The 13309-nt window shown below is 34.9% G+C and overlaps 1 protein-coding gene across 12 annotated transcripts in view; it reads left to right on the top strand.

Moving 5' to 3' along the window:
- The window catches only part of CEP170 (centrosomal protein 170), a 134430-nt gene that overhangs the window by 54131 nt on the left and 66990 nt on the right, over positions 1–13309 (top strand). For all 12 annotated transcript variants that reach the window (XM_055323748.1, XM_055323747.1, XM_055323746.1 and 9 more), the window contains exons 3-4: positions 1118–1207; positions 9072–9153. In XM_055323748.1, the coding sequence (XP_055179723.1) occupies positions 1118–1207; positions 9072–9153 (172 nt within the window). The remainder of the gene's footprint in view (positions 1–1117; positions 1208–9071; positions 9154–13309) is intronic.

Genomic DNA, 13309 nt, shown 5'->3' with positions numbered 1-13309 from the left:
AGTCGGGACTGATGACTTCTAAGCTCTTTACATGTTAGATTGGAAACTGGAAGTGATATCTCTCCCCATTTGGGATACTTTGCTTTTCATTTACCCAGGTTCCTGTAGTGGCCCCATGGTACTGAATTCAGCTTCACTGTGGTTCTCAGACTGTTTCTTCCTGTTACCGTACCAATGGTTTCTTTCAATAAAAGTTTCCACAGGCTTTTGTATAGTTTACCTCTCAGGTGCTTTTATCTGCAGACAGCTACTAAGCTCTGGAGCTGTGTGCACACATGAGTGTGTGGACTTTTAAGAGAGACTGAAGAACAATTTTCAGTAATCACTTTGCCATTTTAATTTCCTTTTCTTAAACTTTCTCTCTCTCTCCCTCTTAGCGCTCTCCCATGAATTCTAGTTGTTGTTGTTGTTGTTGTTTTTAAGATTTTATTTATATATTTGCCTGAGAGAGAGAGTACAAGCAGGGGAAGGGGAAGCAGGCTCCCCACTGAGCATGAGCCTGATGCTCAATCCCAGGATCCTGGGGTCATGACCTGAACTGAAGGCAAATGCTTCACCGCCTGAGCCCCCCCCCCCACCCCAGTGCCTTCTATGAATTCCAGTGTTAGAACCCATATTTTAAGTGAGGATAATTTTGTTCAAGGATGTATCACATCATTATTCCTTTTCTCTAAATCTTTGGATTCCTTGTATAATTTACATTGTAATTTTCAATATAGAAAGAAGAAAATCCTGTAGGGTTAGTTCTTTTTATACAGTAAGACACATAAAACATTATGAAATTATAATTCGCATGACTTCCATGTTACAGTCTTATTTTAAAAAATTGTCATTTGATACATTCAGCAAAGTCACCTGATTTAATTCTTTAAAAAGGACATATAAATTTAGTTGAAAAGAACGTCTTCAAATTTTGGCTGCTTTTTTCTTTGGGGAATGATGCCAAATTTGCGTTGTATAGTAATACAGTTTAAATCTCATTTAATCCACTTTATTTTGATATTTCTCTATATTTATCTACTATCCTATTAATATAAAGTATCTAGCCAAAAACATTGTATTTGTTATTTTTTCTAGTATTTTCTTATATATACTAACTCAGAAAAATTCCTTTCAGTCTCGTAGTGTAGACAAGCAACATGCTGTAATCAATTATGATGCCTCTATGGATGAACATTTGGTGAAAGATTTGGGCAGCCTAAATGGGGTAAGTAAAAGATTTTCTTTTTTGTCTTATTGCAATATTTTCTTAATATTGTAAGAAGATAGATCCAGCTACATTTCCTGTTTGTGCTCTGTTCCTTTTCTTTAGTTTGCATTTTACTTTTAAAGACTTAGTAGGTACATAGTACTTTGGGGACCATACAGAAGAATATGAAACTAGCCCTTGTTCCCCAGAAACTAACAATAAATACAGGAATACAGATGGTTATTGGTTGTTATTACCTGTAATGGTTAAAAAAATTTTTTTTTCCTTTAAGGAGATGAGATGAAAGTTGACCTCACTGGATGCTTGAATTTATATGTGGAAAAACAGTAGAAAGTCATGGCCGTTAATATGAGTAAAAGCACTCTTGGGAGATAAATATACAGAAACTTAGAAAATAAAGGTGAAAACATGGTTTGATGCCAGATGGTGGAGGAGTTTCTATACTAGAGTAAAAAAGACGTGAAACACATTCATTTACCTTAAAAATATAGCATGTGATTTTTCGTTACTGCTTTTTTGTGTTACTGCAGTGAGGTTTTTTCCCTAATTCTTCATTTGGTCTTTCCACATTGTCAGAATATAAGGAGCCACAGAATAAGAGAATGCCAGAGTATTGAATAATTTCTTATTTCTTCAATTTTCTTAATGGCCCTGCTAACATAAGCAAATGCAGCATTTTCCCATATCTGAACTGTTGAAATTGTTAAAATGAATTTAACAGAAACTAAATGGATGCAAATGCTTCTTACTGCTATTGCTTTTCAAAGTATACATTAAACATTATATGGAAAAACCTATGCAGAAATTTGGCAATTACTGTGAAACATTTTTTCTTCTTCTGAATTGGCCTGCTACTGAAAGACTGATATTTAATCTTTGAAACACTTTGTTTTTCTGTTAGTTTTTTTCAAGCCTTTATTTGTTTCTCATGGCACGCAGAATTAATACTTCAGGTATTAATACCAAACTTTTCCAGATTCCTGCTCCATCACACTTTCCCTTTCTGTACATCCCCAGTAGTGATTCTCCTGTTATCTGTCTCCTTCTCAAAATAATTTGTTAGATTTTCTTGAGCCTAGTGCTTCTCCCATCTGCCTTGTCATTTATAAAAGTATAAAACCATTTTTAACATGAGACCAGTAAGTAAGCTATTTTGATTCCCAGCTTCTAATTTACAGAATTACTTTCTTCCTTCTCCGCACCTGTAAACTTCTGTTTTAATCGTATTTTGGGATGCTTTGTCAGCCTTGTATTAGATCTACTTTTACTTACCTGTCACTATACTGGATCCAGAACAGCTCATGAGCCTTTGCTTAGAGCTCTGTATGATGCATGAACACAGTAAATCTTTTTTTTTTTACAGTAAATCTTTATTGAATGGAATTTAATTTTATTTTCTCTATGTAAGAATTCATAGAGGAAAATTTAATCTATTTGCATATGTGGACTATTTTAACTAAAATGTTACATTCTGGTGTTAAGCCTAGAAATTTTCATCTCCACTACAGTGCTGTTTGTAGGTGTTTTTATGTTATTATCTTGGATAATAAGTACAAATTACATCACAGTGTTTTATTCTTTTAAAAGATTTGTGATCAGATATAAAAGTTACTTGGTGTTATTAAAAAATCAGGTGAAATACCAACTTCCAAGTTTCTCTGGGTTCACCTCTCTCTTAATTTGATTATATTCAGTAGTTCTATGGAAGATAATTACTCCTAGAGAGCAACATTTGCAATCTGAACTCAAAATCGGGACCATGATTTGAATTTCTGTCTGTAATGTACCAGTGGTGTAACCAGGGAAAATCATGTACTCTCTGCAATGTAGTTTTCTCATACATCTTCACATTAGTTCCCAGAGTTGTGGTAAAATGTAATAAGCTTGTTAATTTGAAGACTGAAAAATTCAGTTACCTTGCTTTAGATTTAAAATAATGAAATGACATTTCCTGCTCTGTAGTGTTATGAGGATAACATGTGACCGTACATGTAGGTCTGTGCCTGGTATGGAGCTTGAAATCTTCACATGAATGACAGATAGCTGTGCTGTTACCTAAATGATGGCCTAGGAAATATGCCAGGACAAAATTGTGAACTACCGACCGTAATGCACTTTATTCATAAGTAGACTATTACTCACAACCTGTTTACTCTTAATATTCATATAATTCTAGAAATTTGAGCATCAAGTTAAAAGTAGTAATTTTATTTTATTTTTTAAAGATTTTATTTATTTATTCATGAGAGACACAGAGAAAGACAGAGAGTGGCAGAGACATAGGCAGACAGAGAAGCAGGCTCCATGCAGGGAGCCCGATGCAGGACTCCATCCTGGGACTCCAGGATTACGCCCTGGACCAAAGACAGATCCAACCGCTGAGCCACCCAAGCATCCCTAAAAGTAGTAATTTTAGGAAGTAAGGGGACACAATGTGGTGGTTATGAGCCTAGCTTGAATTTTTACTGGTGATATAACCATAGACAGGTACTTAATTTTTCTGTGCCTCAATTTTTTTCAGTGTTCATAGCAAAATGATACTCCTCTCAGGTTGTTGTGAAGCTATAATGAGTTCATAATTGTAAATGATTAAAATGACACATAGCATTCAATAAGTGGTGGTGGTGGTATGTTAAGAAACGCACTTAAATTTAGTACCCTGTGGCCTATATACTTTTTGATGAATCCACTGCTATATGTTTTTTTTAAAGCACTTACCAGCTAAACCCAACTTATAAATAACTCTGGCTGTGATCACTTTCACTCCTCCCTTTTATCCCATCCTAAAATATGCTCCCAAGGGCCCTAGATCTCTACTTGATGTTATTGCTACCAGAGATGAGACTGCTCTGCTCGAGGAAGTTGGAACTAGTTTTGTAGTTGATCTTATCATGGCCCATTTCCCTGCAAGCCCCTTGAAGCTTCTCTTTTTATGAAATCCCTTGTTTGCTGTCACTTCTTCCTCCCTCCTTCCTCTACTGGAGCACTTGCCCCTCTGAGAGCCTCTGCCATATCACTCCTATCCCATTCCACCTCTGGCTTTTGTTACTAAGCTGGCCCCTTAGCTCACTGTGTTCCAGCTTTCTGTTCTACCCCATTTTCACACTGGAGTTTCTGTCAGCATCAGATCAGTGTGGCATAGATCAGAGAAGGTCTAGGGAAAATGAGATGACTTTTGTCACTGGCAGTGTGATTGAGGAGGCTGTGCTCCTGGCCACTCACTGTGTTCAGATTACTTAGAGCATTAATATAATACACAGTGGTTATATGGTTTTATAAATCAATTCTGCAGTTGTATGTAAATTAAATAGATGTTTATTTAGTTTGTTTCACTTCTGTGACTTAGTGGTTCAGAAGAGGGAATTGGAAGAGCTGGCCTGGCTTGGGCACCCAGGCTTCCTTCAGATGGAGAGAACATGAGATTTGTAGCTAGAGAGACCTGAATTTGAATCCCAGCAGTTCTACTTCTGAACTCTGAAATCTTGTTTGTTACTTTCTCGGTACCTATTCTACCTGCAAGGCAGAGATGTGATGAAACAATGTTGACATAGAAACAAAACCTATATTTCCCCATATTTAATTTATTAAAATGCTTCGTAATTGATTTTTTTTAGATTTATTTCAGGGAGAGAGAAAGAGCACAAGCAAGGTGAAGGGCAGAGGGAGAAGCCAGCTCTTCACTGAGCAGGGAGCCTGATGGGGGGCTCAGTTCTGGAACTCTGGGATCATGACCTGAGCCAAAGGCAGACACTCAACTGACTGAGCCACCCAGGCACCCCTATAATTGATTCATTTAAATGATTTGTCTTTTTTTTTTTTTTTTGGCCTGTTGCTCTTTGAAATTTTCTCTTATTATTTTAGAACTTCAGGAGAGTTTTTTCCCTTCAGATATTTTCACTTGTATTTCTGTGAGTTGAAACTTTGTATCTGATTCATATTTCCTAAGCCTTTTTAAACCTTAGGGAGTATTTCTGCCTGAAGTGCCAGTATGTTAAAATTATATGTTTCTTGAGTTTTGCAAATACCTACCTAATATATATGATAAACACACAGTAGGTGCTTAATTAATTAAGAAAGTTGAGCAGTATTAAGCTTTATGTGGATCTGATTGGTTATTTTAGGCCTTTTGAGTAAGAATGATATTTAGGTTGAGACAGTTTTAAGTGAAATTGACTTAGAACTGTGGCATACCTCTGACACAGTGTACCACATTGCTTGTCTTCTGCATACCAAACATCAGTGAATTAACATTTTCTTTTATTCTTCTCTTTTCCATAATTTTCCTCAATTCTTCTGGTTTTTTTTTTTTTTTTTTTTTTTTTTTTAAGATTTATTTATTTACTCAGAGAGAGAGAGAGAAAGGCAGAGACATAGGCAGAGGGAGAAGCAGGCTCCGTGCAGGAAGCCCGATGTGGGACTCGATCCCGGGTCTCCAGGATCACACCCCAGGCTGCAGGAGGCGCCAAACCGCTGCGCCACCGGGGCTGCCGTATTCTTCTGTTTTGTAATAATACTTAGAATATTTTGGTAAACTGAAGGTGTAACTTTTATTTTTTTATTTTTTTTAATAAATTAATTTTTATTGGTGTTCAATTTACCAACATACAGAATAACACCCAGTGCTCATCCCGTCAAGTGTCCCCCTCAGTGCAAGGTGTAACTTTTAAAACACTCAAATGTTCATTTTGAAAAGGACTATGAAGTTTTTTTTTAAATTAATTAATTAATTTATTTTTTATTTATGATAGTCACACAGAGAGAGAGAGAGGCAGAGACACAGGCAGAGGGAGAAGCAGGCTCCATGCACTGGGAGCCCGATGTGGGACTCGATCCTGGGTCTCCAGGATCGCGCCCTGGGCCAAAGGCAGGCGCCAAACCGCTGCGCCACCCAGGGATCCCAGGACTATGAAGTTTATACATGCCTGAAGCCTTTGAATTTTCCTTGTATTAACACTTCTGCCTTTCTGTCAGGAATGTTGGAAGCTTGTGTTTTAGGATTACTCATAAATTGTACTAAGGTGTGATGCCAAGTTTTAGCAGTATTCTGTTGTCTCCATATATCTATGCTTGGAATTATGATCATAACAACTTCTAATTTTTTCTGTAGATTTACAAACTGATATTCCATGATATATTACAAAGTGCCTGTTATGCATAGGAATTTGAGTATTTGACCATAACAACATAATTTCCTTATATATTTTACTATGTGTCATTCAAGACCCTTCTAAACTTCCTCATGATGGAGGGAGCTTTCCCAAACCAGGGTATCCTGGCCATCTCAAATCCAATAAAATTTGAGATTTAAAAAATGGAACTCAAAAGGAAAAAGTAATTTTTAAAGTTTCAGCTGATCAGAAGAAAACCTGGATATTCATGATATTTTCATTCTGGGCAATTAAGTATAACAGTATTCTGTGTTCTATGAATCTAGCAAATTCCAAGTCTTTAACTTCTAGTGTGCCAGGAAAAATAATCATCACCGTTTACCATCTGTGTCTAGTCGACTCTGTAAGTCTTTTTACAAATAGTTTGCAGAAGTAAGGATAAAAGGATAATGAAAAACAATAGAAATTTTAATAAAAAAATTAATCCTGACAAACTCACATTTTCATTTATTATTTTTTTTGAAAAGTACATAATATATAAAATGGGTATGTTCATCGGTTGTCCAGGGATACCTGGGATATATATCCATTTTATAAATGTTTGTTTCAGATTTCAAGTACATAATAGATGTTCTAGCTTATTATTTCTGGTTCTTCTTACATTGTATTGTCAAAATGCATTATTTTAAAGACTTTGACAGCTTAAAATTTTATTAAGATGATAGCTATCTTCCATAACTGTAAAACATTTTTTAGTTTTACACTTATTAACAGAAGATTATTAGTAAGTTTATTTCTTTTGATATCATCTTTCCTTCTAGTTACCTTTGTGTAGATATCTGCCTTGGGCATTTGTCCACTTAGAAACTTAAATAAGTATTGAAAAATAAACATCAAAGACAAAAGAATGCTGTGAAAATTTAAAATACAGAATAATTCAATTTCTTATTGAGAAATAATTGCATGATTCTTCTTAGTGAAAGGCTAACTAAATGAAAAATACCCTATTTCCTTTTTCTCCTTGAAAACAATCTTCTTTTACTACTTCTTACATTAGACAAAATTCATCTAAGATTAGCTTTATCTGAAGACTCATGGTCTGATATTCTGCTACATTTTTATCAGTTTTATCACTATTAATATAGTCTAGAGCTCTGCTGTCTTTGTGTTCATCTTATAATTGTGAAATACCATCCTGTTTCTTCTCTTTGCCTTTATGGATTGTTAAGTGAGAAATTCTGAATCCTCAGTAGTGCTCTTTAGTAACTTAGAAAAGGACAAAGACTGTGTTGCCAGATGTATATCACATTTTCTTGGAGAGATGAGACAGTTTTGTGGGCAACACAGGAAATAAAGTGAAGGTCGAAGCAGCAGAAGTGGTTTACTACATTGTCCTTCTAGTCCTGGGCTTCCCACTACAGTAGCCACTAGCCCTTGAAAGCACTCGAAAGTGGCTAGTCAAAACAAAAAAAAAAAGGGTGGCACTGGTGGCTCAGTGGTTTAGTGCCACCTTCAGCCCAGGGCCTGATCCTGGAGACCCGGGATCGAGTCCCACGTCAGGCTTCCTGCATGGAGCCTGCTTCTCCCTCTGCCTATGTCTCTGCCTGTCTCTCTCTCTGTGTCTCATGAATAAATAAAATCTTTAAAATTTTTTTTAAAAAACCATGAAATATCTTATTGCTTTTTATATTGATTATTTGTTGAAATAGTACTATTTTGGATATATGGGTTAGGTTAAAATATAGTATTAAAATTAATTTCATCTTTTCTATTTTCTGTTTTATTGTGCCTACTAGAAAACTTAAGATTGGGACACCTGGGTGGCTCAGCGGTTGAGGGTCTGCCTTCGGCTCAGGGTGTGATCCCAGGGTCCTGGGATCGAGTCCCATATCGGGCTCCCTGCGTGGAGCCTGCTTCTCCCTCTGTCTGAGTCTGCCTCTTTCTCTGGGTCTCTCATGAATAAATAAATAAAATCTTTAAAAAAAAAAAAAAAAGAAAACTTAAGATTATATGTGTGGTTTGCATTTGGGGTTTGCAGTATATTTCTGTTGGATAGTAGGGTTTTAGGTAATTCCATTATTCTGTTTTCTTACTATTTTGGTCATATTTGGCACAGTTAGAAATCACTGATGATTAGTGACAAAATGATGAGGGGATGATGAAATACCAGTGTTTTAAGAAAAAGGGAAAAGTAAGGTAAGTAAAATCCCATAGTATTAGAGTTATAAAAGGGTCGAAAGGACTCATGGCAATTGTAAAATAAAAAATATGAGTTTTATTCCATTTTTTAAAGTAAACTTTTTGTTCTTTGGAATAATTCTAAGAATTAAAGAAATAAAATTATTATCAAGCCTCACAAATAGTTAGAATTGTCCAAAAAAAAACTAAAATTGAGTCCAGTGAATCCTGATGATCTATCAAGAGTTTAGTACTTTACCCTTTACAATTTGCTAGCTTCAAATTAGGAGCTTTTCTTAGCATCATTTTTGGGTGCCTGAATTTGTCTTGGCAGCATGGTAGACTTAGAGGCACTGCAATCTTGTTCTTTGTGTGTTACAGTAATTAATAAAAGGCTTGGTATGAAATCATTTATCAGCTTATAAGATGCATGGCACACATTTTATGATACACAAGCTGTGTTAGCCACCATATCTAATGTACTTTTAAGTATAATATGGTTTGAGTATTTGTTTGTGTAAAAGGTAATAATTAATATTCCATATACAACTTAACATCTTTTTCTCTCTTTGTAGACTTTTGTGAATGATGTAAGGATTCCAGAACAGACTTATATCACCTTGAAACTTGAAGATAAGCTGAGATTTGGATATGATATCCTTGTATGATTTTGTGCATTTATTAAATTTATTCAAAAATCTTTTCTGGTGTAAATTAACATTTCTTGAGATGTAAAAATTTGTAGTGGAGGCGTACTAGAAGTCTCTTTGCCCTCCCAAACTGAAATACATGTTTAAAAATAATACATACATATTTTTGGTCAGTTTGTCTATTCCTAAAAGTAATCCTAGAAAAGTTGATAGACTCAGCCTTCTTCCCCCCTTCCCGCCCCATTTACTTTCAGTAGAGATTTCCCTGAAGTGGTATTACATATATAATTTTGGTATAGGAGAATGTAACAGGGAGAGGACAGGGGATGTTTAATGTTAGCCCAGACCAGGGATTTTGTTGTTGTTGTTGTTGTTGTTTGGATGGTCATGGCACAGATCGATATCCTCAGAGGGGTGTAAGAACTTATCCCTACCTTTTTTTCCATTCATACCTTTACTCTGTTTTATGAGTTCTATCTCTATTGCCTATTTAATTCAGATTTTCCTGTATCCTAAATCTGAGACCTGCACTCCCTGCTTAGGTTAATTATGCAGTTAGTGTGTATTTCAGGTTCTTTTGTTTAAAAATAGGATTTTAGGGGCATCTGGCTGGCGCAGTCAGTAGAGCATGCAACTCTTGATTTTGGAGTTGTTAGTTCTAGCCCCATGTTGGTTGTAGAGATTACTTAAAAATGTTAAAAAAATAAATAAATAAAAATAGGATCCTAAAGAACCGGACAAGGACATGACTTTGTCCTCCCTACAGTAGGGTAAAGAACCACTAGCAAAGAGAAGGGACAAGATTGATTGAAGAAGCATAAAACATTTCTGTTCATGCAAGGCAAAAAGCTCTGTAGTAAAGGACTAAATTTTATTAAAATACAAATATTCCATATTATACTGAATGCTTTTCTTCTGTTTTCATTTTTTCAGTTACTACATTTATATGGATTTCAGTATTGAAGAATGTGTTAAATGTGTATTGGCAGCTTAGATGGACTTTATTACTGTAGCATAGAATATGTAGTCTCAGTTATCTGGACTTGATGCTTAGATAAAGTAAATGTACTAACACCTTAAAATTGTTATTAAAGCATAACTGTTTTTTTTTTATTTAACTTAAAATTGGTGAAAAGTGTTTTTGTAGCATATCATATAAACCTTATACTTGTGGAGCGAAGGAACATGTGAAGAGTGAAACCATTAAATATTAATACTTGTGAGTTGTATGTTTTAAATCCTTTTAGAAATACCAACCACATTAAATGACTACAAATGAACATTAAAGCTTTGATTCATGGGCCATTTTTCACCGAAGATGTTACATCAAACAGTAAATATAAATATATTTTGAATTTAATACATCCTTAAGCCATTTGACCATAGCTGTTTCAAAACATAAGAAAATAGTAAGAAACTGAGTTTCAATAAACTCTCTACCGTTTACTTTGAATTTGAAATCAAGAAGAAACTACTGAGAAGTAACTCTTGCTTTTACACTTTGTATAGTGATTTCTTATTAGCAAACTAGTATCTCCTTTTTATGTATTGACTCATAATATGTCTTTCTGAAATTGCTGGGACAAATGTTTTGTTCCAAAGGATTGTTTCAGAGTTCTAAGTCAGAGTTGAACCAGAGCTGGTATTCCAGATCCTCAGGGAAGGCCTACTTAACTTTATTATTTTAAAATAGCATCTCACATTGCTTATGATTTTTAAGTACTATACATAGCAAACTTTGGGCTGTTACCATGGCGGAAATTTTATTATATGGGATGACATTTTTAAAACAAATTTTATATGTTATACTTGTTTTATATTTGGCTGTACCAGACTGAAGTAATTATTGTGCTTTATTCATATTAAAATTAAGCTTAATAGTTAACGAGTCTACAAACTGCTAAACCTTGGAGTGGAAAACTCCACATATTATTAAAATGTCACAGCAGCAGAAAGAACATTTTACCATGAATTGAGGTAGAACGAGGAAACAAAATTTATCTGCTGCAAGTATTTTTTCTAACTAAAGAGATTAAGTGATTTGGGGAAGCCAGTAGTGAAATACCCAAGTTTAAGAAATGACTGTAAATTCATGAGAGATAATAAAACACTGCAGTAATCAAGATAAACTTCAGAAAGAGCTAATAAGGCTCCAGGTGGCCTGAAATGTAGCAGACAAGTGTAAGATCATTCACTTCACAGCTATTAAATGTCTCCTGTGTGCCAGGAGACCCCTGTCCCCATGGTCTGAAAATATGGTGGTTAGTGAAACAGACCACCTGTCTGTGTCCTCATGAAATATATATTTTAATGGGATTGGAGGGAGCTGACAGCAGCACACACAAAAAGAATAAAAGAGGATGGTAAGTTCTAAGGAGAAAAAGTGTGAATGGGGGGATACAGAGAGCTAGTGGTGGCAAGTGAGAAGTTATAATTTTAAAAAAGGATATTTATGAAGCCCACATTCAAAGATAGGGAGAAAGTAAAGAAGCTGGCTATATGGATATCTGGAGAAATATCTGCTCTTCAGGCAAAAGAGTTGAATGCAAAGAACTTGAAACAGGAACACATTTGTTTGGTATGTTTGAGGAATAGCCATAAAAGTCTTTGTTGCTGGGACCAGGAAAGAGTAGGAAAATATGAGTAGGGGGACCTAACAGCCCTAATATGCCATTCTGTGGATTTTGACTTTTATTCTAAGTGAAATGGGGAGCCATTTAGAGGGAGGGGTTTGATCAGAAGAGTGACATTATAATGACTTACATATGTAAAAAGATCCTCTGGCTACTCTTGTTCAAAAAAAGACTAAGGATGGATAGAAGTGAGCAGGGGCAAAAAGAGGCAGACCAGTTAGGAGGATGTGGCAGTAGTCCCAAGGGAGCAATCATAGAGGTTTGCAGCTGGGTGACAGAAGAGGAAGTAGTTACAAATGTTTGGATTCTGGAAATATTTTGAAGATGGATCCAGTAACATTCTTGATTAGACTGGAAGTAGAATAAAACAAACTTCAAGGTTGAATCCCAAGATTTCGCAGTTCATTTTAGCAATTAGAAAAAAAGCAAGTCATCATTAACCGACAGTTAATTCTGTGGGTAGAGTAAATTTTGTGGAGAAAATAGGGAGAATCTTCTCAAGCTTTTGGTTTAACTGAATTTTATCTGTTACTGTTTTCTCTTTGGTTTCATCCCTTATTTCTTCTAGATGTGAAAGCTGAGGTCTTTTTTTTTTCTTTTATAGGCTTTTAGTTCTATAAATTTTCTCCTAAGTACTGCTTTAACATTCAAAATACTTTCTAATTTCTCCTGATTTTTAAATGTAGGTTGTAAGTTTGTTAAAATAATTTGGAGATTTTCTGTTACTGATTTCTAATTTAATTCCATAGTGGTCAGAGAACATACTTTATATGTCTCAAATCCTTCCAAATTTAATGAGACTTGTTCTGTGATCCAGAATAGACCTGGAATACATACCTCATCTGTCTTGATAAGTGTTCCATATGTACTTGAAAAGAATGTACATTCTGTTGTTTTTGGGTGAAATGTTCTGTTGTCAGGCCAACTTGGTTCACATCCTCAATATTTTCCAATTTGGTTGTCTACTTGTTTTGTCAGTTATTGAGAGAGAGGTATTAACATTTCAGCCTGTAATTATGGATTAGTCTTTGTTATTTCTTTTTGCAGAAGTTTTTGCTTCATGTAATTTGAAATCTAGTTTTTAAGTATATAAACATGTAGGATTAAAATACCTTCTTGATGAATTGATCTCACTTATTATTATAAAATGACCTGCTTTATTCAAGACAGTGTTCTATGCACCAAAATATGACATTGATATCTTTGTTCCAGCTTTATTTATTTATTTATTTATTTATTTATTTATTTAAATTAGTGTTAGCATGGAATATTTACATTCTTTTACTTTTAACCTATTTGTATCTTTACATTTAAAGTGGGCATCCTATAGTCGGTCTAACTTTTTTAATTCAGTCTGAGAATTTCTGCCTTCATTTGGAAATTTAGGTCATTCACATTTAATGTAATTAATGATGTAGTTAGAGGGTTGTTTTTTTTTACTTGTTTTGTAAGATTTTATTTTAGAGTGAGAAAGAGTGCACACAGCAGGAGGAGCAGAGCTGGAGGGAGAAGGAAGGGAAAAGAATCTCA

Source organism: Nyctereutes procyonoides, unplaced genomic scaffold (genome assembly GCF_905146905.1).
Source record: "Nyctereutes procyonoides isolate TBG_1078 unplaced genomic scaffold, NYPRO_anot_genome, whole genome shotgun sequence".
In the NCBI taxonomy this organism is placed as follows: Eukaryota; Metazoa; Chordata; class Mammalia; order Carnivora; family Canidae; genus Nyctereutes; species Nyctereutes procyonoides.
Note: the sequence above shows the minus strand (reverse complement) of the source record. Positions and strands in the feature narration are given on the sequence as shown.